The sequence below is a fragment of the Piliocolobus tephrosceles genome, chromosome X (genome assembly GCF_002776525.5).
Source record: "Piliocolobus tephrosceles isolate RC106 chromosome X, ASM277652v3, whole genome shotgun sequence".
Classification (NCBI taxonomy): Eukaryota; Metazoa; Chordata; class Mammalia; order Primates; family Cercopithecidae; genus Piliocolobus; species Piliocolobus tephrosceles.
This window is the reverse complement of record NC_045455.1, coordinates 86,859,573-86,885,028: the sequence shown is the minus strand read 5'-3', so window position 1 is coordinate 86,885,028 and position 25,456 is coordinate 86,859,573. Positions and strand designations below refer to the sequence as shown.

The 25,456-nt window shown below is 40.3% G+C and overlaps 1 protein-coding gene across 3 annotated transcripts in view; it reads left to right on the top strand.

Annotated features, from left to right (window-relative positions):
- The window catches only part of MTUS2 (microtubule associated scaffold protein 2), a 640,565-nt gene that overhangs the window by 218,800 nt on the left and 396,309 nt on the right, over positions 1-25,456 (top strand). For all 3 annotated transcript variants that reach the window (XM_031934947.1, XM_031934946.1, XM_026454233.2), the window contains one exon: positions 420-660. In XM_031934947.1, coding sequence (XP_031790807.1) covers positions 420-660 — 241 coding nt within the window. The remainder of the gene's footprint in view (positions 1-419; positions 661-25,456) is intronic.

Here is a 25,456-nt window from a genome sequence, read left to right as displayed (position 1 = left end):
AGGTTATCATACAAATTACGGCTTTTTTTCCCTGCAGGTATAATAAAACTTCCATAATTTTGTGAACGTTTGCTAAATGCTTTCTTTGCTTTATTGACATTTATAGTTTGGCTACTCACTCAGGTTCCAGTGATTTTGTAACAATGGAATTAAAAAAATCTTATCCAATGAGTTCTTTTTAACCCCAGTGAACTATAGATTCATAGAATAGTAAAACTGGAAGAGACCTGAGAGATCATCCAGGCGTGTTGTCAATCAGGAGACGAAGACACTGTGGCCCAGGGAAGGTAGCAGACTTGCGATCAAGCAGCTCAGTGGTACCAGAGTGGTCATTGGTACAACCTCGGTCTCGTGGCCCTGTTCAGAACTCCCATTATGATGTGAAGGTCTCTGATTGAGTGTTTATTCGTTTATCATAGGTTACAGACCACCCTGGAAAAGAAGAGTTCTGTTCTCCTCCCTATGCTCATTACGAAGTCCCTCCAACTTTCTATCGGTCAGCCATGCTCCTTAAGCCGCAGCTAGGATTGGGTGCAATGTCCCGTTTACCATCTGCAAAGAGCAGGATTCTGATTGCAAGTCAGAGGTCTTCAGCGAGTGCCATCCACCCACCAGGACCCATAACAACAGCTGCCAGTCTCTACAATTCCGATCCTTCAGGTAACCGAGCCAACAATTTCTGCCTTTTCCTGCTGTATGTTTAGATGGTCATCATGTAAGATGGTGATAATTGTCTAAATATGAATGCCTTTCATGCTTTAAGGAGAGCCTTTTTCTATTCTTCCATCTGTCTGTAGATGCAGACATTTGTGAAACTCATCTGTGTGCGACTGTCATCTTTCATGTCACCTTTAAACTGATGGTCCTTGTTACTGCTATCCAGCTTTTCATAGTTTCTTTCTTCTCTAATCCTCCCTATAAAACAAGGCTCAGAAGTTGTCTTCTGTCAAGGGCCAAAGAGTAAATATTTTGGAGTATATGGGGCCTAAGGAGCCAGTGTCATAACTGTTTAGGGCCTTGGTCCATTTGGTGATGAGACAGAGAGAAGGTAGAGCCAAAGAAGTTCCTGACTCAGTGGGCATGGGCTGCAAGAGAGAAAGGCATGGAGAACGCCAGGGTTTCTGGCCTGAGCAACTGGAAGAATGGAGTTGCCACATAGAGAAGTGCATTTAGAAAGGCAGATAAGAGTCAAGCAAGGACATGAGAAGGTTGAAATGTCTTTGGTCATCCTGCAGGATACAGCATGGGATTTATGGGACTGGAGTTCAGAGGACAGGACCTGGCTAGAGATACAAAAGTGTTACCTGTAGGCAGACAGATGATACTCAGAGCCGTGATGCTGTCCTTCACCAAGCTGCCATTGCTGTCCCCCATGACTGCACCTTCGTCAGGATGTTATAAATTTGATGTGAACTTGAATTATACACCTTTGAAATAGTATGCTGTGACAGATGTTCACAGTTTTACTTTAGGCACAGAATGTGGAAAAACTTCAAAGTTATAAAAATAATCTTAGTTGAGTTTTTCTTGCAACAGTCAAGGTTTTAAGACTATACTACTGCATAAAAATACTGCTCTGATAGAGACAGGCAGATCAAATTCTTCTGAGGCTGGCTGATTCATAGTTACACATTTTTGTAATAAGGGTGTCACTTCTTCAAAGTTCAGTTCAGTCCTGGGAGTACACATATGAGGGGCTGCCTCCATCCCTACTCCTTCAGGACTCAAACCCTTTTCCTTAGGTCTGTGGGTGTCTTAATTTAGAGAACAATGTATGTTCCCATGGTTGATCATTGGAGACCCAGCAAAACTAGTAACGCTGATGAGTATCACTCCTACAGGGCATGGAAGATGTCACATCCCTTCTTAGCGCTGTTGGGGGGATCACCTGCCAGAGGCTCTGGGACAATGAGAGGTTCTTAATTTGGAGACTGGGGAGCTTTAGAGGGCAAGGACACAGCTCCCTTGGCCCCTGAGCCCTTGAGCCAGGCCAGTAGCTCTTGGTTTGGCCTGGTCACTTGGCCGACTGCAGGCAGCAGGCCCTTTCCCTTGTCAGACAGCTTTGCTAGAATCCCTAGTGCCTCCATCTTCAACTTCGGCAATATGCCTCACTAATTCTCTTCTTTCTGCTGAAAACTTTCCATTTTCATGTTGTCCTCGGAGATATTCCCTTGCTCCTCAATCCCTGTTTTGTTTTTTGTTTCACAAGAGACTTAGATGGTTCACTGAACACAGAGCCAAAGCCATTATCCACAAAACACTATTGATAGTTTCCCTTGAGATCTAGGAGGCTTAACTTTTAGACTGTCCTAGGAAATGAAGAGAAATACCTGGAATAAAAAGTAACTTCTGGAATAACAAAGACAAAGAAAAACCTGGCTTGGCATGGTGGCTAGCAACTGTAATCCCGGCACTTTGGGAGGCTGAGGTGGATGGATCATTGGAGGCCGGGAGTTTGAGACCAGCCTGACCAGCATGGGGAAACCCCATCTCTACTTAAAATACAAAAATTAGCTGGACTTGGTGGTGCGTGTCTGTAATCCCAGCTACTCTGGAGGCTGAGGCACGAGAATCACTTGAACCCAAGAGGCAGGGGCTACAGTGAGCTGAGATCGCACCACTGCACTCCAGCCTGGGCCACAGGGTGAGATTGTCTCAAAAAAAAAAAAAGGGAAGGAGGGGAGGGGAGGGGATGGGACAGGACCCAACAGCTAAGATTCCACGTGGAGGCACTGTGAGTACCTTCCCAAGGATGCTCTCAATTTGTTCCTCCATTACAAAAAGTCCTCTGACAGAAGGGAGTGAGGTTCACTTAAGACTGAAATTCAGAGCGCTATGGTGAAGAAGAAACACTTGTACTTTTTGATAATTATGTATTGTACGTTTACCATGCTTTAGCCCAGATCTCCAAGGTAAACAAGGACAGATTTGTTTACATTAAAACTAACCTCCTTACAATTATGTGGTTGATTTTGGAATAAGTGTGACATGGTGCTGAGAAGAATGTATATTCTGTCAGTTTGGGGTGGAGAGTTCTGTGGAAGTCTATTAAGTCAGCTTGGTCCAGAGCTGAGTTCAAGTCCTGAATATCCTTATTAATTTTGTCTTGTTGATCTGTCTCATATTGACAGTGGAGTGTTAAAGTCTCCCACTATTACTGTGTGGGAGTCTAAGCCTCTTTGTAGGTCTCCAAGAACTTGCGTTATGAATCTAGGTGCTCCTGTATTGGGTGCATATATATTTAGGATGGTTGGTTCTTCTTGTTGCACTGATCCCTTTACTATTATGTAATGCCCTTTGTTATCTTTTTTGATCTTTGTTGGTTTAAAGTCTGTTTTATCAGAAACTAGGATTGCAACCCTCGTTTTTGCTGCTTTCCATTTGCATGGTAAATATTCCTCCATCCCTTTGTTTTGAGCCTATGTGTGTCTTTACACATGAGATGGGTCTCCTGAGTACAGCACACTGATGGGTCTTGATTCTTTATCCAATTTGCCAGTCTGTGTCTTTTAACTGGGGCATTTAGCCCATTTACATTTAAGGTTAAGATTGTTATGTGTGAATCTGATCCTGTCATTATGATGCTAGCTGGTTATTTTGCCTGTTAGTTGATGCAGTTTCTTCACGGTGTCGATGGTAATTACAATTTGGTGTGTTTTTGCAGTGGCTGGTACCGGTTTTTCCTTTCCATATTTAGTGCTTCCTTCAGGAGCTCTTGTAAGGCAGGCCTGGTGGTGACCGAATCTCTCAGCATTTGCTTGTCTGTCAAGGATTTTATTTCTCTTTCACTTACAAAGGTTAGTTTGGCTGGGTATGAAATTCTGGGTTGAAAATTCTTTTCTTTAAGAATGTTGAATATTGGCCTCCCAGTCTCTTCTGGCTTGTAGGGTTTCTGCAGAGAGATCCGCTGTTAGGCTGATGGACTTCCCTTTGTGGGTGACCCGACCTTTCTCTCTGGCTGCCCTTAACATTTTTTCCTTCATTTCAACCTTGGTGAATCAGATGATTATGTGTCTTGGGGTTGCTCTTCTCAAGGAGTATCTTTGTGGCATTCTCTGTATTTCCTGAAATTGAATGTTGGCCTGTCTTGCTAGGTGGGAGAAGTTCTCCTGGATAATATCCTGAAGAGTGTTTCCAAATTGATTGCATTCTCCCTGTCACTTTCGGGTACACCAATCAAATGTAGGTTTGGTCTTTTCACATGGTCCCATATTTCTTGGTGGCTTTGTTTCTTCCTTTTCATTCTTTTTTTCTCTAATCTTGTCTTCATGCTTTATTTCATTGAGTTAATCTTCAGTCTCTGATACCCCTTGTTCCACTTGATTAATTCAGCTATTGATAGTTGTGTATGCTTCAAGAAGTTTTCATGCTGTATTTTTCAGCTCCATCAGGTCATTTATGTTCTTCTCTAAACTGGTTATTCTAGTTAGCAATTCATCTAACCTTTTTTCAAGGTTCTTAGCTTCCTTGCATTGGGTTAGAACATGCTCCTTTAGCTCAGAGGAGTTTGTTATTACCCACCTTTTGAAGCCTACTTCTGTCAATTCATCAAACTCATTCTCCATCCAGTTTTGCTCCCTTGCTGGCAAGGAGTTATGATCCTTTGGAAGACAAGAGGCGTTCTGGTGTTTGGAATTTTCAGCCTTTTTGTGCTGGTTTTCCCTCATCTTCATGGATTTATCTACCTTTGTTATTTGATGTTGGTGATCTTCAGATGGGGCATCTTTTTTGTTGATGTTATTGTTTTTGCATGGGCATCCTTTTTGTTGATGTTGATGTTATTGCTTTTGTTTGTTAGCTTTCCTTCTAACAGTCAGGCACCTCTGCTGCAGGTCTGCTGGAGTTTGCTGGAGGTCTACTCCAGACCCTGTTTGCCTGGATATCACCAGTGGAGGCTGCAGAACAGCAAAGATTGCTGCCTGCTTCTTCCTCTGGAAGCTTCATCCCAGAGGGGCACCCACCAGAGCCAGCTGGAGCTCTCCTGTATGAGGTGTCTGTCGGCCCCTGCTTGGAAGTGTCTCCCAGTCAGGAGGCATGAGGTTCAGGGACCCACTTGAGGAGGCAGTCTGACCCTTAGCAGAGCTCGAGTGCTGTGCTGAGAGATCCACTGCTTTCTTCAGAGCCAACAGGCAGGAATGTTTAAGTCTGTGGAAGCTGTGCCCACAGCCGCCCCTTCCTCCAGGTGCTCTGTCCCAGGGAGATGAGAGTTTGATATATAAGCCCCTTACTGGGGCTGCTGCGTTTCTTTCAGAGATGCCCTGCCCAGAGAGGAGGAATGTAGAGAGGCAGTCTGGTTACAGCCACTTTAGGGTGCTGCAGTGGGCTCCACTTTTGAACTTTCCTGTGGCTTTGTTTACACTGTGAGGAGAAAACCGCCTACTCAAGCCTCAGGAATTGCCCCTCCCCCACTACGCTCGCCTGTCCCAGGTCAACTCCAGACTGCTGTCCTGGCAGTAAGAACTTCAAGCCCGTGGATCTTAGCTTGCTGGGCTCTGGGAGGTTGGGGTCTGCTGAATAGACCATTTGGTTCCCTTGCTTTAGCCCTCTTTCCAGGGGAGAGAGTGGTTCTGTCTCGCTGGTGTTCCAGGTGTCACTGGGGTATGAAAAAAAAAACAAAAACAACTGCTGCAGCTAGCTTGGTATCTGCCCAAAAGGCTGCTCAGTTTTGTGCTTAAAATTCAGGGCTCCGGTGGTGTAGGCACCCGAGGGAATCTCCTGGTCTGCGGGTTGCAAAGACCGTGGGAAAAGCGTAGTACCCGGGCGGGAATGCACAATTACTCATGGCACAGTCCCTCAAGGGTTCCCTTGGCTGGCGGAGGGGGGTAGTTTCCCAACCCTTGTGCTTCCTGGGTGAGGCAACACCCCACCCTGCTTCTGCCCCCACTCTGTGAGCTGCACTCATTGTCTAACCAGTCCCAGTGAGATGAGCTGGGTACCTAAGCTGGAAATGGAGAAATCACCCGCCTTCTGCATGTGTCTCGCTGGGAACTGCAGACCAGAGCTGTTCCTATTTGGCTATCTTGCCAGCCACCCTACCTTTTCTCTCTCTCTCTCTCTCTATATATATATATGTAAGTATGTATATGTGTGTGTGTGTGTGTGTGTGTGTGTGTATATATATATATTTTTTTTTTTTTTTTTTGAGGCAGAATTTCACTCTTGTTGCCCAGGCTGGAGGGCAATGGCATGATCTTGGCTCACTGCAACCTCCACCTCCTGAGTTCAAGCGATTCTCCTGTCTCAGCCTCCTGAGTAGCTGGGATTACAGATGCCCGCTACTATGCCCGGCTAATTTTTTGTATTTTTACAAGAGACAAGGTTTCACCATGTTGGCCAGGCTGGTCTGTGACCTGCCAGGTCACTACTGACCTCAGGTGATCTGCCCCCCTTGGCCTCTCAAAGTGTTGGGATTACAGGCATGAGCCACCGTGTATATTTGAGAATTGAGAATTGTTTATTTTTGTCTTTAGTCCACTTTTTGATGGAATTATTTGTTTTTTTATTGCTGACTTGTTTGAGTTCCTCATAGATTCTGGATGTTAGTCCCTTGTCAGATGCATTGTTTGCGAAGATTTTCTCCCATTCTGTGAGTTGTCTGTTTACTCTGCTGATTATCGCTTTTACTGTGCAGAAGCTTTTTAGTTGAATTAAGTCCCAGCTATTTATCTCTGTTTTTATTACATTTGCTTTTGGGTTCATGGTCATAAAATCCTTGCCTAAGATAATGTCTAGAGGGGTTTTTTTGATGTTATCTTCTAGAATTTCTATGGTTTCAGGTCTTAGATTTAAGTCTTTTATCCATCTTGAGTTAATTTTTGCATAAGGTGAGAGATGAGGGTTCAGTTTCATTCTTCTTGCCAATTATCTGAGCACCGTTTGTTGAATAGGGTGTGCTTTCTCCAGTTTATGTTTTTGTCTGTGTTGTTGAAGATCAATTGGTTGTAGGTATTTGGCTTCATTTCTGGGTTCTTTATTCTGTTCCATTGGTCTGTGAGCCTGTTTCCATAGTCACCTGTTTTGGTGACTTTAGTCTTATAGTATAGTTTGAAGTCAGGTAATGCGATGCCTCCAGATTTGTTCTTTTTGTTTAGCCTTACTTTGGCTATGTGGATTCTTTCTTGGTTCTATATAAATTTTAGAATTGTTCTAGTTTGCTGTTTTGATGGAAATTGCCTTGAATTTGTAGATTGCTTTTGGCAGTGTGGTCATTTTCACAGTATTGATTCTGTCAATCCATGAGCATGGCATGTGTTTCCATTTGTTTGTGTCATCTGTGATTTTTTTCAGCAGTGTTTTGTGGTTTTCCTGGTAGAGGTCTTTCACCTCTTTGTTTAGGTGTAGTATACTCCTAAGTGGTTTTTGTGTTTATTTGTTTGTTTGTTTTGCAGCTATTGTAAATGGGGTTGAGTTCTTGATTTGATTCTCAGCTTGGTTGCTGTTGGTGTATAGCAGTGCTACTGATTTGTGTACATTGATTTTGTACCCTGAAACATTGCTGAATTCATTTATCAGTTCTAGGAACTTTTACGATGAGGTTTTAGGGTTTTCTAGGTACACCATTATATCATAAGTGAACAGCGACAGTTTGACTTCCTCTTTACTGATTCGGATGCCCTTTATTTCTTTCACTTGTCTGATTGCTCTGGTTTGGACTTCCAGTACTATGTTGAATAGAAGTGGTGAAAGTGGGCATCCTTGACTTGTTCCACTTCTTAGCGGAAGTGCTTTCACCTTTTCCCCATTCAGTATAATGTTGGCTGTGGGATTGTCATAGATGGCTTTTATTACCGTAAAGTATGTCCTTTCTATGCTGATTTTGCTGAGAGTTTTAATCATAAAGGGATAGTGGATTTTGTCAAATGCTTTTTCTGTCTCTATTGAGATGATCATGCTATTTTTGTTTTTAATTCTGCTTATGTCGTATATCACATTTATTAACTTGGTTATGTTAAACCACCCCTGCATTGCTACTATGAAACCCACTTGATCACGTTGGATTACCTGTTTTATATGCTATTGGATTCCATTAGCTAGTATTTTGTTGAGGATTTTTGCATTTATGTCCATAAGGGAGAGTGATCTGTAATGTTCCTTTTTTGTGATGTTCTTTCCTGGTTTTAGTATTAGGGTGATACTGGCTTTGTAGAGTGATTTAGGGACAATTCCCTCTTTCTCTGTTTTTTGAAATAGCATCAATAGGATTGGTACCAATTCTTTTTTGAATGTCTCATAGAATTCAACTGTGAACTTGTCTGATCATGGACTTTTTCTTGTTGGCGTTTTTTTTTTAATTACCATTTCAGTCTTGCTGCTTATTACTGTTCTGTTTGGAATTTAATTTCTTCTTGGCTTAATCTAGGAATCTTGTGTATTTCAAGGAATTTATTTATCTCCTCTAGGTTTTCTACTACGTGCATGTAAAGGTGTTCATAGTAGCCTGGAATGATCTTTTGTATTTCTGTGGTAGCTGTTATAATATCCCCTGTTTTGTTTCTAATTGAGTTTATTTAGATCTTTCCTCTTCTTTTCTTGGTTAATCTTGCTAATGGTCTATCAATTTTGTCTATCTTTTCAAAGACCTAGCTTTTTTTCATTTATCTTTTGTATTATTTTTGTCTTACAATTGTATTTAGTTCTGCTCTGATCTTTGTTATTTCTTTTCTTCTGCTGGGTTTGGGTTTGGTTTGTTCTTGCTTCTCTAGTTTCTTGAGCTGTGACCTTAGACTGACTGACTGTCCTCTTTCTAACTTTTTGATGCAGGCACTGCTTTTGCTGTATCCCAAAGCTTTTCGTATGTTGTGTCACTATTATCATTCAGTTCAAATAATTTTTTAATTTCCATCTTGATTTCATTATTGATGCAACAGTCATTCAAGAGTGGGTTATTTAATTTCCATGTATTTGCATGCTTTTGAGGGTTCCTTTTTGAATTGATTTACAGTTTTATTCCACTGTAGTTTGAGAGAGTACTTGATATAATTTCAGTTTTCTGAAATTTATCGAGACTTCTTTTGTGGCCTATCATATGCTGTATCTTGGAGAATGTTCCATGTGCTGATGAATGTACATTCTGCAGTTATTAGGTAGAATGTTCTGTAAATATCTGTTAAGTCCCTTTGTTCTAGGGTATAGTTGAAGTCCATTGTTATTTTGTTGACTTTCTGTCTTGATGGACCTGTCTAGTGCTGTCAGTGGGATACTGAAGTCTCCCACTATTATTGTATTTCAGTCTATGACTTTTTTTTAGGTTTAATACTAATTGTTTTATAAATTTGGGAGCTCCATTTTTAGGTGTATGTATATTTAGGATTGTGATATTTTCCTGTTGGACTAGTCCTTTTATCATTATATAATCTTCCTCTTTGTCTTTTTCAACTGCTTTTGCTTTAAAGTCTGTTTTCTCTGATATAACAATAGCTACTCCTGCTCACTTTTGGTGTCCATTTGCATGGAATATCTTTTTCCACCCCCTACTTTAGTTTATGAGAGTCCTTATATATTGTTAGGCGAGTCTCTTGAAGAGAGCAGATGCTTGGTTCATGAATTCTTATCCTTTCTGCCATTCTGTATCTTTTAAGTGGAACATTTAGGCTGTTTACATTAAATGTCAGTATTGAGATGTGAGGTGCTATTCTATTCATCATGCTGGTTGTTGCCTGAATACCTTTTTTTTTTTTTTTCATTATGTTACTGTTTTATAGGTCCTGTGAGATTTATGCTTTTAAGGGCATTCTATTTTGATGTATTTTGAAGATTTGTTTCAATATTTGCAACTCTTTTTTGCAGATCTTGTAGTACTGGCTTGGTAGTGGCAAATTCTCTCAACATTTGTTGTCTGCAAAAGACTGTATCTGTCTTTCATTTATGAAGCTTAGTTTCATTGGATACAAGACTCTTGGCTGACAATTATTTTGTTTAAGGAGGCTAAAGGTAGGACCCCAGTCCCTTCTGGCTTGTAGGGTTTCTGCTAAGAAATCCGCTGTTAATCTGTTAGGTATTCCTTTATAAGTTACTCAATACTTTTTCCTCACAGCTTTAAGATTCTTTCCTCGTTATCACTTTACAAAACTTGATGACTGGGTGCCTAGGCAATGATCTTTTTGTGATAAATTTCCTGGGTTTATTTGAGCTTCTTGTATTTGGCTATCTGGATCTCTAGCACAGCCAGGGACGTTTTCCTTGATTATTCCCTCTAATATGTTTTCCAAACTTTTAGATTTATTTTCTTTCTCAGAAACACCAATTATTCTTATGTTTGATCATTTGACATAATCCCAAATTTCTTTGGAGGCTTTGTTCATTTTATAAATTCATTTTTCTTTGTCTTTGATGGATTGAGTTAATTCAAAAGCCTTGTCTTCAAACTCTGAAGTTCTTTCTTCTGCTTGTTGTTCTGTTATTGTTGATACTTTCCAGTGTATTTTGTAGAGTCAGGTCCAGGGGGGTCCCGAGTGAACGAGCTTGTGTTCCCACAGAGAGAGGGTGCTCCATCCTGTTGATACCTGCATGCATTCTCCAGCCCGGAAGACCTCTGAGTCCTATACTTCAGGGATTTTTATAAGGCTTCATCACATGGGCATGACTGATTCTTAACTCAATCTCCAGCCCCAGAGGAAGGGGAGAGAGGGAGCTGAAAGTTCCAAGCTTCTAATCATGGCTTGGTCTTTCTGGTGACCAGCTCCTATCCTGAAACTATCCAGGAGCCACGAAGAGAGTCTGTCATTAGAGCAAATGATGCTTCTGTTACCCAGGAAATTCCAAGAGATTTAGGAGCTCTGTATCAGGAACTGGGATCAAAACCAAATGTTAGAACAAAAGATTCTTCTAGCACTCATATCACTCAGGAAATCACCAGGGTTTTAGGAACTCTGTGTCAGAAATTGGGGGCAAAGACTAAATATATATATTTCTTATTATGTCGCAGATGACTTGAATCCTTTTAAATTTATCGAGCCTTGTTTTATGACACATTACAAGATCTACCTTGGTAAACATTTCATGCATACTTAAAAACAGTGTCTACTCTGCTGTTTCTATGTGGAGTGTTCTACAAATATCATAGGTCAAGTTGGTTGAAGCATTGTCAAGTATGCTATACCCTCAGTGATTTTCTCTCTACATGTTCTTTCAGTGGCTGCGAGAGGGCTTGAAATCTCAGACTGTAATTGCAGACTTGTCTGTTTCCTTTCCAATTTTATCAGCCTTTCTTGCATATATTCTGAAGCTCTATAAGGTATATAAAGTTTTAGTTTATCATTTTAATGAATTGGCCACTTTATCATTATGAAATGAACTTCTTTTTCCCCAGTAATACTTTTTTCCTTGAAATCTCCTTTTTTCATTGTTAATAGAGCCCCTTCAGCTTTCTCTTAGTTTCAGCGTGGTATAATCTTTCTGTACTAACCTTTTCATCTATTTGTCTATTTATTTTTAAGTAGGCTTCTTATAGGCCACATATAATTAGATCTTACCTTTTTATCCAGTCTGAAATCTCTGCATTTCATGTACCTTTGATGTTACTACTGGTTTGAGATTAAATCTACCATCTCACCATATTTTCTATTCAACACATTTGTTCTTTCTTTTCTTTTCCCTCTTTTACTTCCTTCTTTTGGCATTGATTAGTTTTCCAATTCCATTTATCCTCTTTGTTCGTGTATTAGATATCTGTCTTTTATTTTTGTGTTCTCAGTGGCTGTTTTAGAGTTCATAATATTAATATATTTATTTAGCTTTTAACATTCTAGCTTCAAGTTATATTATATCACTTTGTACATGGTGTTAAGAATGTTATAATAGCATATTTCCATCTGCCTCCTGGCATTCGTGGTATTGTTATTAGGTATTTTACTTCTACATATGTTATGAACCTACACTACATTGTTGTTATTGTCAGCATTCAGTTTTCTTTTAAAAAATTTAAATAAGAAAAATTCTTTTGAGTTACTCATTTAATTGCCATTTTTAGTATTCTTTATTTCTTTGTGTAGATCCACATTTTTATCTGGTATCCATTTTCTTCTGCCTTAAGGACTTCTTTTAACATTTATTGTAGTGGAGGTTTGCTGGTGGTGAATTCTTTTGGTTTTTGTTCCCCTTACTTTTGATAAATATGTTTGCTTTGTTCAGAATCCAAGTTGGTATTTTTTTCTTTAAATATTTAAAGATGCTGTTTTGTTTGTGTCTATCTTGAATGATTTCTAGTGGAAAATCTGCTGTTATTCTTATCTTTGGGTATTTGTACATAATGTGTCTTTTTCTGGCTGCTTTAAAGATGTTCTCTTTTTTCATGGGTTTTGAGCAGTTTGATTACAGTATGCCTTGATGTTGTTTTCTTCATGTTTTTGTGCTTGAAGTTTGTTGAAATTTTTGGATCTGTTTTACATGCTTTTCATCAAATTTGGGGTGTTTTGCCCATTGTTTCTTCAAATATTTTCAGTCCTAGTTCTTCCTCTTCAGGGACTCCAATTACACATATATTAGGCCTCTTGAAGTTGCCCTACAGATCCTGTTTAAAGTGATATTCTGTTCATTTCTTTGAGTATTTCTTCTCTCTGTGTTTCATTCTGGATAGTTTCTCTTGCTATATCTTCACTACTTTTCCTTTCCCTTTCTTTTTCTTAAAATAACATTTATTTACTAACTCACTATTCTGTATGTTACACATCCAGATGTGGCTTAACTTGAATTCTCTGCTCAAATTATCACAAGGCTAATACGAAGAAATCAGCCAGGCTGAGTTCTTGACTGGAGGCTCTGGAGAGATACTTGCTTTTAAAGTCATTTAGGTTGTTGGTAGAATCTAGCTTATGTGCTTGTAGTACTAGAGTTTTTGTTTCCTTGCTGGCTATCAGTCAGGGACCACCTTCAGCTCATAGGGCCACCCACATGCCTTGCTATGTGCCCCCCTTTATCTTCAAAGCAGTAATGGTGTGTTGAATCCTTCTCAAACTTCAAATCTCTTACTTGCAGCTCTATGACCAGCTGGAGAAAACTCTGCTTTTAGTAGACTTACTTAATTAGGCCAGGCGCACCCAAGATAATCTTCCTCTTAATATGTAATACAGCATAGTCATGAGAGTGGTGTCTCACCACGTTCATGCAGTTGTTTTAGTCCACTTGGGCTGCTATAACAAATACCATAGATTGGGTGACTTAAACAACAGATTTTTTTCCTCATGATTCTGGAGGCTGAGATATCCAAGAGCAAGGTGCTGACTGATTTGGCTTCTGATGAGGGCCCTCTTCCTTGTTTGCAGGTGGGTGCATTTTTGCTGTAGCCTTACATGTGGGAGAGATAGATTATTGCTCTCATAATTCCTTTAAGAGCACTAATCCATTTATGAGGGCCCCACTCTCAGGACATAATCACCTCCTAAAGGCCCCTCTTACAGATGTCATCACATTGGGAATTAGGGCATATATATATGTATGTATCTTGAGAGGACACAAACAGTTCATAGCAGCAGAGTATGTACATGAAGGGGCAATCATTGAGGGCAAGTGTAGGGTCTTGCCACCACAGGTGGATTTCAAGTCCTAAAGAATGGCGACCGGGAAATGCTACATAACCACAGTGGAGAGGTCTGGGAGGGACAGTTTTTCTTTTTCCAAAATCTTCATTTCTTTTTGATGGTCATACTTCTTTTTTCAGATTACTGAATATCAGAGAAAATCAACTGAAATGGTTAGTGCCTCCATCAGGCCTTTGGGCCTTCAAATGACATCTGGCCTAGGAGAGTCTTTCTGGATGTCTCATTTAAGGAGAGTTTCTCTCCCCTGCTCGGCTATAAATAGAATCATGGCAGGAACTGTCTTTTCTGTCATCTCTCCCATCCCCAAAACAAAACAAGCCGTAACAACAAACATCCCCTGACCTTCATATTTCTGACACAACTTTCTGCCCATCTAGACACCCAGATTTGAGAAAGAATTGTTGATGTTCTCCATCCCAGTCCCCGTACTTACAAATGACTCTACCTCCTGCCGTCTAGACACTCCCCTGTTCTACTACAGAGGCCACTACTGACCTCTTAGTAAGTCTTTTTTTTTTTTGAGACAGGGTTTCTTTGTCACCTAGGCTGGAGTGCAGCGCGATGTCAGCTCACTTCAGCCTTGACCTCCCAGGCTCAAGCAATCCTCCCACCTCAGCCTTCCAAGCAGCTGGGACTATAGGTGTGCACCACCATACCTGGCTAATTTTGTTTATTTTTTTGTAGAGATGACATCTCCGTATGTTCCCCAGGCTGGTCTCAAACTCCTGAGCTCAAGCTGTTGTCTTGTCTTGGCCACTCAAAGTGCTGGGATCATAGACATGAATGAGCTGCTGTGCCTGGCCTTAGTTAGTCTTAATAGATATGTTGCGTTCCTTATCTTAGCACTGGCATTTGATGTTACTGATTACTCCTTTCTGTCTGAAACTTGTTTCTTCCTTCACTTATTGAACAACCCCATCTGCCTGTTCTCTTGTATGCATCTGCAAATGTTGGTTCTTAGTTGCCTTCACTAGAAACCCTTCCCCTGCATTTTCTAAATCTTGCCAGGTGATAGTGGCAGAAAATAGACTTGTGGGATATGATGAGGTTTCTCTTCAAATAACCTGAACAATCTTTTATTCTTTAATTCATAGTAACACCCCCCTCCTTTTGTCCTTTTTCCCTTTTTGCCTTTGTTAGATGCCCAGTCACATCACAGTACCAGGCGTTATCAGTACCAGCTCACATTCCTTTCCTTATTTGGAAAGAGGACTAACTGTCTAGCTCATTATAGACACCCCTTCCCCTTTCCTCTCCACTTTCTTTTACGTGCCCACGTTATCTAAAAAAATCAAATGTTTAGCCATCCGGGATTAGTTTAGATTGTACGACCCAGCCCCAGCCAATGCGGAGAGGGTACAGAGGCAGGACTTGCATCAGGAATAAAGGCTCTCATGCCCCTTTGTTCAGGTGTGCACCCATGGCGACTGGCCAAGGAGGCACCCCTCTGCGCGAAGTAAATTTGCTTTGCTAAGTATCCTTTGTTTGAATGTTCAATTTCCTTAGGATTTTGAGCATTATACCTAACAGACTGAACAGAGTTAAATCCTGATTTGGTGAATGTTGTGTAACCTTGCAGAAATTATAAAACTTCTCTGAGCCTCAGTTTCTTCTTCTGTGAAATGGAAATTTTACCCATGCTGCAGGGTTATGGTGAAGGTGAGTGATGATGCATGTAAAGCACCACCATGTCAGAGCTCTCAGTTTTCCGTAGCTCCAGCCTTCCTGATAGCAGAGACCATATTTTAAAGATAGGACATTCTGATGCGCTGTTTTGGTGCTTGCATTTTGATAAAATGGCAGCCAAATATCCCCATTTCCAAATTGGCCTATCAAAATATCCTTATTGAGTGTTTTTTATTAGTGGAGCTATAATACACATACCATAAAATTTAACCTTTTTTTTTTTTTTTCTTTTTTGAGATGGAGTCTTGCTCTGTCACCCAGGCTGGAGTGCAGTGGCGCGATCTCAGCTCACTGCAAGCTCCGCCTCCCAGGTTCACGCCATTCTTCTGCCTCAGCCTCCCAAGTAGCTGGGACTACAGGTGCCCGCCACCTTGCCCGGCTAATTTTTTGTATTTTTAGTAGACATAGGGTTTCACCGTGTTAGCCAGGATCATCTCGATCTCCTGACCTTGTGATCTGCCCCCCTCAGCCTCCCAAAGTGCTGGGATTACAGACGTGAGCCACCACTCCTGGCCAAAATTTGCCGTTTCAAAGTGTACATTTCAGTGATCCCTGGCAACCACTAGTCTTTTTGTTTGTTTGTTTTATGGATTTTGTCTCCTCTGGAAGTTTCATATAAGTGGAATCATAGGCTTTGAGCCTGTTTGTGTCTGTTTCTTTCACTTAGTATAATGTTTTTAATGTTCATCCATGATTGAATATTTTATTTCTTTTGATGGCTGAATAATATTCTGTTGTATGGATATAAAACAATTTGTTTATCCATGCATTAGTTGGTGGACATTTTGGTCATTTCCACTTTTTGCCTACTATCATTAACGCTGCTATGAAAATTTGTGTCACTGATCTTTTCTTTTGCAGTATCTAATCTACTCTTCATTCTTACTTGATATGTTAAGTTACTCCTCCAGCTTCTTAAACATATGAAATATGTTTACAATAACTCTTTAACTGTCCCTGTCTAGTAATTCTATTATCTGTGTCATTTCTTGGTCAGTTTCAATTGATTGCATCTTCTCATTATGGGTGGTATAACCCTGCTTGTTTGCATGCCAGGGAATTCTTTTTAGATGACAGACATTGAATTTTTCCTTTATGACTATTGGATATATTTTTATTGCCATAGACTTTTTTGAGATAGGGCCTTACTCTCTTGCCTATCACTGCAGTGGCAAGATAATGGCTCACTGAAGCCTCAACTTCCCTGACTCAAATGATCCTCCCACATCAGTCTCCCAAGTAACTAGGATTATAGGCACGCACCACCACACTTAGCTAATTTTTTAAGGATTTTGTAGAGACAAGGTCTTACTATATTTGCCCAGGCTGATGTCAAACCCCTGGGCTCAAGCAATCTTTCTGCCTCAGCCCTCCAAAGTGCTGGAATTACGGGCACACACCCCTGCACACAGCTAAATTTTGTATTTTTTATAGAGGTGGGGTCTTGCTGTGTTGCTCGGACTGTCTTGCTGTGTTGCTGTAACTCCTGGGCTCAAGCAGTCCACATACCTCAGCCTCCCAAAGGGCTGGGAGTACAGACATGAGCCACCATGCTTAGCCCGCATAGTATTCTTGACCTTTTTTCTGGAGCAAAGTCATATCACTGAGAAAGAGTCTGATCATTCTGGGTTTTGCTTTTCAGACTTATTAGGCATGTAGTGATCGGCAGTTCTTCCAAAAATATGTACGGTCTGGCCCGTTAAGAAGAAGAGTGTTGACCCTGTCTTTGCATATTGTCAGGTTTTACTATTCAGAATGGTGCCACTTAACTGAAAAAGCAAATGGCAAATTTTGCAACTCTTTGGCCAGTGAGAGTCTAAGATGGAAGACAAGGTGAATTTAAATTTTATTAATGGATTTTACTGAAATCTATTCACAAGGACATCCTTTTGTTTTTTTTTTTTTTTTTTTTTTTCTGGAGAGCTGTCCCAACATAAGGCATTGGGGACCATGCTGGAGTACTAGTGCCAGGGAGGCTCCGATGAGGCCCTTAGGATAGCGGGGGGCTTAGGCAGGCTGAAGTTTACCCATCTCTGAAAGGCTGGCAGGATCACAGCTGTGGAGCTGTCAGTCATATGCCAGACGTCATCTGGACAAACTCAGCCCTTTGGCCGAGAGGTTTAGCAGTGAAGCCGGAGACTGACCATTAAAGGAATCTCCAGGACTGTTCTCCTCTCTCGTTCCAAAACCCCTTAAGGTTTTCTCCTTGAGGTGATTTTAAAAAAGTGGAACTAAGAAGTCTGTCAAATGCAGAAAACACCTAAAAAGGATGCCTTCAGCTGCGGGTCTCAGTACAGGTCAGTGGAGCCCACAGAGCAGGAGACTTGCCCTGCACGGCAGGGCTGGGAATCTCATGTTAGAGCAACGGGGCCAAGTAGTTGCATAGGAGGCAGGAGTGTCCACAGCCCTTGTTTTCTGCCACAGAGCAGCAGGGAGGCAGCAGAATGAGATAACCCACGTGTTTACAACAGTCAGCCAGTGAGTGTGGTGTCAGGAGACTCTAAAATACAAGCAGCTCTGCAACTGCCAGTTTCATTTGTCTGGAGAGAAGCCCAGGTTGGAAAACAGCCTGCGCCTCACACATACCTCAGGTCCTGAGGAGCTTCCCTGTGAGTGGTGAGATTTCCCGCCAACGTGGAACCCGACTCTAGCTCTTCCTGCATGAACCTCATGCAAACGGCTGGACAGGAAGAACTGCCCTCTGAGAAGATGAGGAGGGGTCAGAGTCTCCACCTCCCCATGCCCCTTTCTCTCCTTACCTACACACAACTGCTAGGCCCGGATTCAAGAGCCTGGGGCCCTAGGAAACCCAAAAAGTGTGTTCTTTTTCTGTGTCTCTCCCTTTCTCTTACATGCTTTTATTACCATAAAATGTTATGGAACTAGATACCCAATCAGTTTTACCTGTTATGGTCAAAATGAAGTACAGAGACTGGAACTCCCCCTTATGCAAATCCTGGGGCTCACATGGACTCATCTCCACAGAGACATTTAAGAAGCTTATTCTAGCCACCAAGAGAAAATAAGATATTCCAGTGCACACGTGGTTCTTACAAAGCAAGTGACCCCATCCTCACCAGTCCAAACTCTCACTTTCCTCTTCTCTCCTCATGTCTCCTATTCTGTGTCTTTTCCGGAGCCCTCTCTTTCTCCCTGACTCTCCAGTATGCCCCAGGGGCGCTCTCACTCTCCCTTGGCATCCACCTCGGTCACGACCATCAGCATCATCTTAGCCCCTCTTCACACCCAGCTTCACCGCCGCTGAACATAGGGTAACTGCCTGATCTTTCACTCTGGTTCTACCCGTATCCTCTGTTCCTGCAGAGGACAGGGAAACTCTGGACTTTCTGCTTCATGTCTTGAAAAACTTTGAGAATATCCCATGTTGTTTTCCACTGGACTCTCAGCTCATCTTCTCATAGGACGAGGTCTTCCTGTCTAGCTGTTTGCACAAGTAGTATGTTCCAGGCAGAAGAAACAATACACACAAATGCCTTGAGATGGAAATGAGCCTGGTGTGGTCAGAGAACAGAGATAAAGCCAGTGTGGGTGGAGTAAGTGAGAGGAGGAGAGTGGGAAAGGAAGTAGGGAGGTGGTTGATGTATAGATCACATGGGACCTCAAGGCCCTGGTTAGAAGTTTGGATATTAATTCTAGTGTGATGGGAAACCCCACAAAAGTTTTAAACATCATCTGATTTATGTTTTTACAAAGATTATCCTGGGTAGTCTCTGTGGAACAGGAGAGGTAATAGCAGAAGCAGAGAGGTCAGTTGTGAGCTGTTACAGTTTACAGATGAGAGTTACTGTCAGGACAGCTGGGAGGATGGAAGGAGAAAGAGATGGAATTGTTGGGATACATTTTGGAGACAGAGCCAGGAGGATTGGACTCTGAGCGCGGGTGATGGGGAAAGAGAGGAACCAATCATGACTGCTAGAATTTTGGCTTGAGCCACTGGGAGGATGGTGATGTTATTTATTCATGTAGGTTGACTGACCAGTTCGACTGGGGAGGGGCGAGGCCTGTGCAGAAATATGAAGAACTCCCTTTGGGGAATTCTTGTGGAGTTTTCACAGGGGTAATTATGAGTCAGGGGTTCTTGAAGAGGTCAGGGCTGGAGATTGAAATCTGTGGCTCACTAGATGCCAAGTCAGAGGACTGCAACTAGGGAAAAGGTACCCCAAGATGGGCCCCTACAACATTCTGACATTTAAAGATCTGGCAAAGACGGCTCAGCAGCAGCAGCTAGTGTAGAGGGTCGAAAACCAGAAGAATGTGGTGTCCCAGAAGCCACAAGAAGAAAGTGCCTCAAAGAAACAGAAAATGGTCAATAATTTTGAATGCCACTGGGCAGTTGAAGGGAGAGAAAGGATCAGTGAATTTGGCAACATGGAAGACATTGATTCTCTTTACAAGAACACTTTAAGTGGAGTCATGGAGACCAATCCTCATTAGCCAGAGAGAGAGAAGTTGACATCCAAGTGTAGCCAACTCAAGCTTATGAAATATAAGGGGCAAATAGCAAAAATGGCCAGACAAGACTTGCAGCTCTTTCATGATTCGGGGAACGAGAATGATTCTGTTATGGTCAGAGTTTCTGAAAACCACTTAATGATAATTTGACAACACTCACATGCAGAACTTCCTTGAAAGTCGCCTCTCTACTGACCTTGGCCCAAATAGACACAGCACTGTCAGCTGTCCCCAAATGTGTTTTGGGTCACAAAAACGTCTATTAACTTCACAGGTAATTGATACTTTAATTTAATTGATACTTTAATTTTATTGCTATCATTTTACAAAATATTATCTGCAGTCATTTTCCCAGGTCTACTGGCTCAGCTTTTTTCTTAGAAAATCAAAACAGACCTGGCATAGTGGCTCACGCCTGTAATCTCAGCAGTTTGGGAGGGTGAGGCAGGTGAATCACCTGGGGTCAGGAGTTCGAGACCAGCGTGGCCAACATGGCAAAACCCCATCTCTCTGAAAATACAAAAATTAGCCAGGCACGGTGGCAGGCACCTGTAATTCCCAACTACACGCAAGGCTGAGACACAGGAATCACTTGAACCTGGGAGGCGGAGGTTGCAGCCAGCCGAGATCACACCACTGCATGCTAGCCTGAGTAACAGATGGAGAGTCTGTCTCAAAAAAAAAAAAAAAGGAAAAGGAAAAGAAAATCAAAACAGCTAGCAGCTGGAGGATATCTTAAAGAAGCAAGGACAATGAAAATGGTCCAAGCAAATGGACAAAGCCTCTGAATGGTTCACTGCAAGAAATTTCAGAGGATAAATAGAAGTTAAGTAAGCTATTGTCCCAAACAATGAAGGATGCCCATTGTAAGGCTGTGGGGAGAAGTTACTCTGACACGCCTCAGGGAAAGGAATGACTTTTTTAAAGGCTAAACTTGTATACAGAATTATTTTGACAACCTTAGTATAATAATGATGATTGATATGGTGCTGTATCCCCACCCAAATCTCACCTTGATTGTAGTTCCCATAATCCCCCTGTGTTGTGGGGAGGGACCAGGTGGAGATAATTGAATCATGGGGATGGTTTTCCCTTCCTGTTTTTGTGATAGTCAGTTCTCACGAGATCTGATAGTTTTACATGGGGCTTCCCCCTAGACTGGGCACTCATTCTCTGTCCTGCTGCTCTGTGAAGAGGTACCTTCCATCATGATTGTAAGTTTCCTGGCCTCCCCAGCCATGCAGAACTGTGAGTCAATTAAACCTTTTTCTTTATAAATTACCCAGTCTTGGATAATTTATTCTTCATAGCAGCATGAGAATGAACTGATACAATGACAATGATACTAATGTATCATTACAAATACAATGAAGATGTTAACTAATATGACTATTCAGAGTTATTAGTATATGTATTTTATATAATCTGCCAACAAGCCTGTGAGGTTGTTCTTTTGTTTTCTTCACAGATAAGGATGTTGCTCTGCAGATGAGGCTCAGGGTGATTAAGTAACACTGACAAGATCACAAGTCTAGTAGTTCAGAGTAGTAGTACCCAAGTGGAGATCCATGGGGGCACTAATTCATGTTGTTTATCAGCAAGATGACAGAGCATTGCCATGTAGGTGCAACTGGAAGGCCCAGTTCACAGTGTCCCCTTAGGGAAATAGGAAGGTTTCAGTTTGGGGAGGTTTGCAAGTTAAGGTCAAACCTAGCTGAATTAATTAAGACCTTTTCTTAATCCCCTAAATTTCCCTTTTGCCCCTTACTAGACAATCCCCAATCCTACTACCTTACCCCAGGTGAATACTCATCTGCTTTTTGATGCTATAAATTAGATCATATTTTCTAGACTTTCGTATAAATGGGATCATACAGTATGTACTGTTTTTGTATCTGGTGCCTGTCACTCATAATGTTTTTGAGATCCACTCGTGTTACTACATGCGTTTGTAGTTCATTCCTTTTATTGCAGAGTATTGTATGGATGCATATACTACAATTCAGTCATCCATTCACCTGTTGATAGACATTTGGGTTATTTTCAGTTTTTGGCTCTAACAAATGAAGGTGCTATGAATGCTCATGTACAAGTCTTTCTGTGGGTATATGGTTTCACTTCTCTTGGACAAATACCCAGGAATGGAACTGCTGGGCTATACAGTAAGTGTATGTTTAATTTTATATGAAACTGCCAAAATATTTTTCAAAGCAGTTTTCCTGTCTTCCATTCCCATGAGCAATCTATGAGAATTACAGGCTCACCAGTATCTGAAATTGTTAGTCTTTTTAATATTAGCCATTCCAGGACGCATGTGGCAATATCTCATTTTCTTTTAATTTGCATTTCTCTGATAATGAATGAAGTTGAACAGCTTTTTATGTGTTTATTTGTATTCATATATCTTCTTTGGTGAAGTGTGTGTTCAAATCCTTTGATCATTTAAGAAATCTGGTGTTTTTTTCCAAGTATTATTTAGCTCTAAGGGATATTTATATATTCTAAATAACAAGTTTTTGTGTAGATACATCTTTTGAAAACGTTTCCATCTGGTGTTTGTCTTGATTTTTCATTACTTTAACAGTGTCTTTCAAAGAGTAGACTTCTAATTTTGATAAATTCCAGTTTTCATGTACCTTACTTAAATAAGGTACCTTGACTAATCAAATTCAAATTTAGAGATAGAAATTAGAATAGCAGTTGCCATGGCTGGAGAGACGGGGAGTTGTGTTATGAGTACAGAACGTCAGTTTTGCAAGATGGAAAATTCCTAGAGATTAATTTCACAACAGTGTAAATATACTTAACACTGTTGAGCTGTATAATTAGAAACTATTAAGCTGGTAAATTTTATGACACCTGAATTTTACCACAATCAAAAAAAATTCCAGAGTATTTTATGTTTTCCTATGCTAATGCCAGTATTTAAAATATTTTAATTTCTAGGTATACCTTATGGATCTGGGATATGTATTTCTGTTATCTTTGAATTGAGAAGATTGTCTAATTTCTCTCATGACTTATTTGGCCCAGAGTCTATTTAGTATTGTGTTGCTTAATTCCTCCAAATTTGGGGATTTTTTAGATACCCTTCCATTGATTTTTGATTTCATTCCATGTGTTCAGGGAACATGCTTTAATATGAATCTTTATAAGCTTATTGTGGCTTCTATTTTATACTGCCAAATATGGTCTGTGCTTATGTTTGGTATAATGATTGATAAATGTCAATTAGGTCCAGTTGATTGATAGTGTTATTGCAGTCCTTTATGTTTTTACTATTTGTTTAAAAACTTGTTCTATCAGTTGCTTACAGAAGAATGGTAAAATTTCTAAATGGAAATTTGGATTTAAAACACTCAGTAATATCAAATTTTGCTTCACTTTTAAAGCTGTTATTAGGTTCATAAACTCATTTGGGATTTTGATGTCTTCTTACTGAATGTACCCCCTTTCATTACAAAATATGCATCTTTATTCGTGGTAATATTCCTTATTCAGAAGCCCAATTTCCTATGATATTAATATAGTACTCTAGCTTTTTTGCCTTTATTTTTAATTTTCTAACTTTTAGGTTCAGGGGTACGTGAGCAGCTTTGTTATATAGGTAAACTGTGTGTTGTGGGGGTTTGGAGTACAGATTACTTCATCAGATGATAAACATAGTACCCTATAGGTAGTTTTTTGATCATCACCCTCCTCCCACCTTCTACCCTCAAGTAGGCTCTGGTGTCTGTTGTTCTCTTCTTTGTTTCAGTATGTACTAAATATCTAGCTTTCCCTTATAAATGAGAACATGCAGTGTTTGGTTTTCTGTTCCTGCAATGGAAATGATCTCGTTCTTTTTTTATGGATGTGTGGTGTTCCATATGTGTTCCCTTTTCTCTGCAACCTCGCCAACATCTCTTACTTTTTGACTTTTTAGTAATAGCCATTCTAACTGCTGTGAGATGGTATCTCATTGTGGTTTTCATGTTCATTTCTTTAATGATTAGTAATGTTGAGCATTTTTTCATAGATGTGTTGGCTGTGTGTATGTCTTCTTTTGAAAAGTATCTGTTAATGTCCATTGCCTACTTTTAAATGGGATTGCTTGTTTTTTTTTCTTTTTAATTTGTTTAACCTCCTTATAGATGCTGGATATTAGACCTTTGTTGGATGCATAGCTTTCAAATATTTTCTCTTACTTGGTATTGTCTATTTACTCTGTTGATAGTTTCTTTTGCTGTGCAGAAGTTCTTTAGTTTAATTAAGTCCCATCTATAAATTTTTGTTTTTGTTGCAATTGCTTTTGGTGTTTTCAAAATGAAATCTTTGCCAGGTCCTATGTCCAGAATGGCATTTCCTCAGTTGTCTTCAAGGGTTTTTATAGTTTTAAGTATTACATTTAAGTCTTTAATCCATCTTGAGTTGATTTTCGTATATGGTGTAAAGAAGGGATTCAGTTTCCATCTTCTGCATATGATTAGCCAATTACCCCAGTGCCGTTTATTGAACAGGGACTCTTTTCCCTGTTGCTTGTTTTTGTCGACTTTGTTTTTCCTCCTCAATTTTTTGGAATAGTTTCCGTAGAAGTGGTACCAATTCTTTATACATTGGTTAGAATTTGGCTATGAATCCATTTGGTCCTGGGTCTTTTCTGGTTGGCTAGCTATTTATTACTGATTCGTTTTCGGAACCTGTTATTCGTATGTTCAGGGATTGAATTTCTTCCTGATTCAATCTCAGGAGGTTGTGTGTTTCTAGGAATTTATCCATTTCATTTAGGTTTTCTAGTTTATAAGGGATTTTTGTATTTCTGTGGGGCCAGTAGTAATGTCCCTTTCATCATTTCTTGTTGTGTTTATTTGCATCATCTCTCTTTTTGTTTATTAGTCTAGCTAGTGGTCTATCCATGTCATTTATTCTTTCAAAAAATAAACTCTTGGATTCATTACTATTTTGTATTAATGTTTTATACATCTCATTTTCCTTCAGTTCACCTCAGATTTTCGTTATTGCTTGTCTTCTGCTAGCTTTGGGGTTGGTTTGCTCTTATTTCTCTAGTTCCTCTAGGTGTGACGTTAGGTTGTAATTTGAGATCTTTCCAACTTTTATGTGGGTCTTTAGCACTGTACATTTCCCTAACACTGCTGGAGTTATGTCCCAGAGATTCTGGTATGTTGTATTTTGTTCTCATTAGTTTCAAAGAATTTCTTGATTTCTGCCTTAATTTCATTGTTGACCTAAAAATCATTCAGGAGTAGGTGGTTTAATTTCCATGTAATGGTATGGTTTTGAACTTAGTATTGATTTCTATTTTTATTGTGCTGCAGCCCGAGAGTGTTTTTTATGATTTTGGTTTTTAAAAATTTGCTGAAGATTGTTATATGGCTGATTGTGTGGTTGATTTTAGAGTATGTGCCATGTACAGAAGAGACGATTGTATATTGTGTTTTTAGAGAGTTTGGTAGATATATGTTAGGCCCATTTGGTCAAATAATTGAGTTCAGGTTCTGAAAATCTTTGTTAGTTTTCTGCCTCGATAATCTGTCTAATGCTATTGGTGGGGTATTTAAGTCTCCCACTATTATCCTGTGGTTACCTAAATCTCTTCACAGGTCTCTAAAAACTTGCTTTATGAATCTGGGTGTTCCTGTGTTTGGTGCTTATGTATTTAGGATAGTTAGGTCTTCTCACTGAATTGAATCCTCTACCGTTATGTTATGCCCTTCTTTTTCTGTTTTTGGTCATCACTGGCTTAAAGTCTGTTTTGCCTGTTT